This window comes from Eurypyga helias, unplaced genomic scaffold (assembly GCF_000690775.1).
Source record: "Eurypyga helias isolate BGI_N326 unplaced genomic scaffold, ASM69077v1 scaffold43943, whole genome shotgun sequence".
In the NCBI taxonomy this organism is placed as follows: domain Eukaryota; kingdom Metazoa; phylum Chordata; class Aves; order Eurypygiformes; family Eurypygidae; genus Eurypyga; species Eurypyga helias.
Genome location: NW_010241454.1, coordinates 30,991 through 36,990, shown reverse-complemented (window position 1 = coordinate 36,990; position 6,000 = coordinate 30,991). Strand labels below are relative to the sequence as shown.

The window sequence follows — 6,000 nt, the reverse complement described above, 5'->3', positions numbered from 1 at the left end:
TAATTTTTGTAGGAAATTCTGCTGGACAAGTGTGTTTAGTAATTGCTGCAGGTAAAACAAATTAATTCATAGAATTTTCCCTTGTTTGTTCCTAGAATAACACTTTGATCTCGTTGAACCTAGTACAGTTTCTAGCTGCTGCTTCCTGTGGCTTACCAACCTGCCTGAAAACGTTTTCTTTGGGGTGGACAAGAAAGAACGTGGGTAAAGCAGCACTTTGTAGGTTGTTGCTGGCCAAAGAAAGCTACAGCTGTCGGTGGGACTTCTTGTCACTTATGTTTTCCGAATGTCAGCATGCCAACTTGTCTTGCATTGTCCACCAAGTGTCCGACACTGTCGGGGATCTTCTGGGTCAGTAGTTCCCAGGGCACGTAGCAGTAGCTGCTCTTACAGATGACAAAAGCAACATCCTTTGTAGGTAACGTACTGCTGGCCAAATAAACCCATTTTCTGCCATTTTGCTTATATCAAGTGATACCAGTGTATTTGTGACACTAGTGTTTTTGCTTCGTGGTCTCAGGAGTACCAGGGTAACTTGGACCTGTTGCCATGTCCTTCCAGCTCGCAGGCAGCGGCGGGTGCGTTCCGGTCTGTCGGTGACACGCTGAGCTGCTGCAGGGCTGCTGGTAGATAAGGGGGTTTCTGTCTTGGAGACTTGTATATGAGTACGGGGGAGGAAAGGGGAGGAATCGACTCACTCTGTCTCAAGGTACAACCACGTGTAGGCACACCCCTATAAGGGGCTTCTTGCTTTCAGCGCTGGACGGACAGCGATGAGACTTCTCTCTCCCCTCTTCTTTTAACTCCAGCAGAACCGTGAGGCTGAGTTTGGTATGATACCATGGAAGGGCAGCATAACCATCCGCATCATCTAGGGGACCAGAACAACCCTCTCTGCAAGCTGCCGGGGCAGGAGTATCAGCATGATCCTCAGGTAAGTGCTTGTCTCTTCAGTCTTTCTCCTTCTCAGTTTTCTTCCCTTTCCTTTATAAACGACCACAGATTTCTCAGCATTCAGCCTTTTTTTTTCCACCCTCTTTTGTTTATAGTGCAGTTATAGGGCATATCCAGTTTGGGATTCTGACAGCCAGCAAGAGTTTCCTGAGTCCAGTTTTTTGATCATAATAAGAGAAAAAAGAAATACTTTGAATCTTGCTTAAAGCCAGTATTTTTAAATCATCATATAAAAGCATATACTTTTTTGGCTTTCTCTTGTCTTTGAAGAAAAGGCCAAAGAGAAGCAGTTGATTGTTAAGTGAATGACTGTATTTTATAGTTTAATAATAAATGCTGAAGGACATAATTGCCAAATACAAGAAGTTGTTCATCCTGCATCAGACTGTAGGCTCTCTGGCGTCATTTCCTCTGAGCCGCTGGAATCTCTCCCGCGATGTATTTTCTCTGTGTTATTACCAAGTTTCACTATAGTGGCTCATCCTTCTTCCCTGCCTCTTCCGCAGCCGTGGGCTAAAACTGGCTAATACCGGCTATTACCTGTATTCAGAGTGATGCCGGTGCCCTTGCTGGAATCACGGGACTTGTTGTGAGTTCTGGCTGCTGCCTGCTCCTGTGCTGTTTGTTTATCGGAGGAAGTTATACCTACACGTATTTTGAGGAGTAAACCAAAAGCATCACTGACTGCAGCGTAACGTTACCTTGGGGAGGGGGCTGTGGGTGTTCATTTGTCATTCTGCGCGTGCAGTCCAGGGGTGATCCAGGTTTCCGGAACAAGAAGCGGTTGTTAGGGAAGCTGCATCCAAACGCAATGTAGGCTTCGCAGAGTCAACGATGAATGCATCTCAGGCAGCACTGCTGGGAAAGCAACGTCGTATGGAGCAAAGCCCCCCTCTCCTAATGCAGCAATTTGTCATATTAAGTAATTTAATAATAATTGAATCCCCTTGATTAATCTCCTAGAATTAGCCAGTTGCATTTTCAGCAATTAGGGTTAATTACTGCCTCATTTGGCAGGATAGAGCCCCTGTAATTATTTCATGAACAAGATTAGGAAGTGTTCCTGTGCAGCAGATACATTCATGGCATCTTGGAGCACATGTTAGAATTTGTAATTACATAGTTAAGTGTAATTAGAAGCTAATAATCTGTGTTCTGCTGTTACGCTGATGCTGAGTGGGCTCATTTTGCTGTGTGGTCATTGTTCAGTGAAACCTCCCCTCCACTCTGCTAATATCCAAGTTGTGTTAAGGAGGTTCCTGAGTATTTTAGCTGACTGAGAACAGTCTGGCTTGGAATTAGGATTGCAGAAAGACTTTCTCTGGTTTTGCTGTTAAAATAAAATTTAGAAAAAAGCTGAAGAACAAAAATAAACAGTCTATCAGGGAATTGAAGAAAAGGCCACTCCTCAGCAAACTCGATTTAGACGTTGACAACAGTGGTCCTGGGTAGAGGGTTGGTGACATCAGCATTGGTGGTATGATGTGATTGCTTAGTGCATATTTCCATTTTTCAGGAACATAATTATGTATCACTTTCAATTTTCCAGTACCTATTACCTGGAAGAATCCAAAATTACATCATTTCTTTCTTCTGAAGATAAAGTAATGCAGATATGCTAAATGATAGCTTGTGGAAAGAGAGAGGTTTGGGAAGGAAAAACTGACTGAACTTGTCTTAGGAGGAATGTCACGAAGGGCAGGGCTAAAGGCTTAAGTGGAAAAAACAGAACTTGAGCTTTTGGAGTCCCAGGTGAGGAGGGAATTTTGGGTGGAATTGGCCCTCCCTTTAGCCCTTTTGTTCAGAATTACCATGTTATCCCCAAAAGACCAGAGCAACAGCGTGCTCCTCTTGTTGAAACATCTCCTGCAGGTTTGGGTTTTCTTCGTTCTGACAGAGGTGATGTTTCTGCTTTACAGATGATGGTCAAGAAGCTGCTTCATGTCACATAACTAGTTAGAGCTATGAGTAAGTGTGTTGGACTTCTCTTTGAGTTTTTGATTACTCTAGTAATAAAGTGACACTTGCCAGTAATGCTTCATATTTGGAAGTTTTCTAATTGGAGTAAGTGAGTATATAAGTATAAAAAGGCCCAGTAGGCTCACACTTTGAGCTTCTGGCTCCCTTCCTGCCCAGCATTGTCCTGATGGAGTTCGTCAGCAAGAGGCAGAACGTTTCTTAGTAACGTCCCAGAATGAAAGTGTCAATTATTTAAGCCTCTAGATTACTTAGTCTTTATAGCAGTAAGCAATAAATGTTATTTAGGAGTAAATCAGTGATATGGAGCTATAATTTTTGACTTAGTTTTTGTACTAAATAAACACCATAACTCACTTTTAAGCAACCCTTTTATATACTCTCACAGCTCAGCAGAGCTGTTCATGGTAGTTTCATTCTGGTCTGCGAATTGAAGGTGGGTTTGAACTGGTCATCTAACAGCAAAGATACTTCAATCTAGCGTTTTCTGAAGTGCTCAGGTCACTTCTGTTTTAATTTCTTTATGACTGTCACCTTGGTCAGCTGTTTTCATGCTGGTATTTCTCTCTTTCCTTGTCATAACCTCGTAGAAATATCTGCTGATAGGGATGTTAAAACTGTGAAATTCCAGGCAAGTTCTTCAGCAAACTTTAAATTCTAGGTGACAGGTCAGGTTAAGGCTGTTTTGTGATGACTCTGCTGTCTGGTTTTGAAACCGCAAAATGGAAAACCTGATGTATTCTTCAATAATTCCTTGACTACCATTTTGAAGGATAATCCATATTTTAGAAGTTTCCTCATCTCTTGTGAGCTTAGAAGTTCTTTTTTTAATCAATCTGTTCTAATGTGTTCTCATAAATTCCCACTGGAATTTCAACCTCAAAGTATGCAAAATTCTTTTCAGGTAGGCATTATTGAATGGAGATGAGTGTATAATTTGGGACATCATAAAGAGGATTGAAACATTGATGTTCATAGTAAATCATTGCTTATAATGTATACACGTTCAACTGGAGGGGCTGAAGCTTCCCCGTCTACTATCACAGATGTCTTTTAAAGGTGAAATTAGTTTACGGTAAATGTCACTCAGATGAAGTGTGCACTTTAGAACAAGGAAACCGTTGCTTTAAAATTAATGATGCATTGCAAATATCAGAAAAAAAAACCCTTATATCCAGCATAAAGATAATTAAAATTCAGGTCAGAAGTGTATGACTTAGTCGGGCTAAATTTTTTAATGAGATTTCAGAAAATTAATTGGGCGAGTACGTTTTTACTCTTCTAAGGAATATTTCATTTCATGGCTCTACAGGAAAGATGCTTTTATTGGCATCTCAGGTTGGTAGTTTCTGACTTTTTAACTGTTAGTTAACCCATCTTTACCAATTTTTAGGTTGATTACAAATAATCTAGTGCCTTATGACCTTGCAGCCGTTTGTGCAGACTCACTAGTGCTGGTTTTCCCCATGCAATCAGACAGCAGTAAAACAACGGACTTTATTATTAATTAACAGTAGCACCCTGTGTTTATATATTATGAAATTAGCAGTGAAGATTCCCCTTTTTTCAGCTTGTTCAGGCTTATTTTTCTCTGTGCCTCTGGGAGAAGCAGTCACACGGGCTGCAGCATGTTGGTATTTTACTGGTATTTTTGTCTTCAGTCTCACAGTACTCTCCTTTGCCTGAAACATCGGGTTAGAGGCTGCAGGGAAGGATGCTTGAGCAGTTTTCTCAGGACTGTTCAGGTTTTCCCCAGCTCTTAAATAGCTACAAAGAGGTAAATGTATTGGCCAAATATTGATTGTTCTGGAGATGGAAAGTTCTTCTACAGAAAAGTGTTTTTTCTTGTTATTCCTTATTCCAGAATAAAAATTCTGAGCTGAACAGCTACTCATTTTAAAGAACACAGAAAATGCATTCAGGTTATGCAGCTGTCCTGCCTGCAGTGGTTATAGCAGCGTATGAGGGATTTGGGGGAAATGGCATCAAATGTCCAGTTGTAAATTCTGGCTCAGAGAATCACCTCTGGTAGCACTGTATCTCACATCCCAAAACTGTGGAAACGTAAGTAGGAACTACATCCTATCACCAAGGAGCAAGTGTATAGCAAGGGACTCCTCTCATACTGTTGTCCCCCGGACTTGCCTGGGTGGCTTTGTCATCTGCTATGTAGAGACTCCTGTTAAGTTTCTTACCCTTGGGCATATCAGGTGCATGCAATGCGGGATACTGTAACTGAAGTTTTTATGTCACTGGATTTTTAATGTTACAAAAACCTCACTAACTCTGTTTTGCAGAAAATCTCATAACGCCTCAGAGTTTGAGGCTGCAAGTTCTGGCAAGCTTCTCCCATGCGGATTGGGACGAGGGCTGTCATGGCGTACTTCATGCCAGCTTTGAAATTCTTGCTCTCGCGTCAGCGATTACATCCAAAAGAGAACATGTATGCCAGAGACGTTGTCCAGAATAGCTTGTTCTTGGAATAATCTCTGCATTTCTTCTTGAAAATGAATGGCCTCTTTATTCAAATGAGGAATTAATTGACTTTAATATTTGGCCTTAATGGAGTTCCTTGTGTGGCTGAAGAGAACAGCCTTTGTCTCAAAACTAGTTCTTCCCAGCCTGCCCCTTCCTACAGCTGCTCTGGGAACAGAAATGTGCACACAGCCCAGTTTTCATACGTGTCTTCAGGGGTCCAGTGCTTGGAGGGTGGGTTGGTTTGTTCTCTTTGTTTAATTTCTGGTTTTAATTCAAGCTCCACCATTGACCTTGAAACCTGTTCTGTGGAGCCTGTGGCTTGGTTTTACTGTATTACTGCAGACCTGAACCCTGTGCTGAGCCTGAATCTGTCCTGAAAATGAGCAAATCTATTTTTGATGAAGAGGTTTGAAGGTGACGGTGATGTCTAATTTTGCACACCATTTATATCTGTACGTGAAGACTCTGGGATTTACAGAAATAAAGATCACTGTTCATTTGAATGAATCCACACTGGTTCTCTGACGGCTTTATGAAAAACTGTCACAGTTAAACATGGAAGGACTTGAATAAAATGTAGTTCCCCTTGCC

General features: G+C 41.5%; 1 protein-coding gene across 1 annotated transcript in view; it reads left to right on the top strand.

The window, feature by feature from the left end:
- The first annotated feature begins 841 nt into the window (after positions 1 to 841).
- Positions 842 to 6,000, top strand: part of NEK6 (NIMA-related kinase 6) — a 30,381-nt gene continuing 25,222 nt past the window's right edge. Inside the window, exon 1 of the mRNA XM_010148751.1 lies at positions 842 to 934. Coding sequence (XP_010147053.1) covers positions 842 to 934 — 93 coding nt within the window. The remainder of the gene's footprint in view (positions 935 to 6,000) is intronic.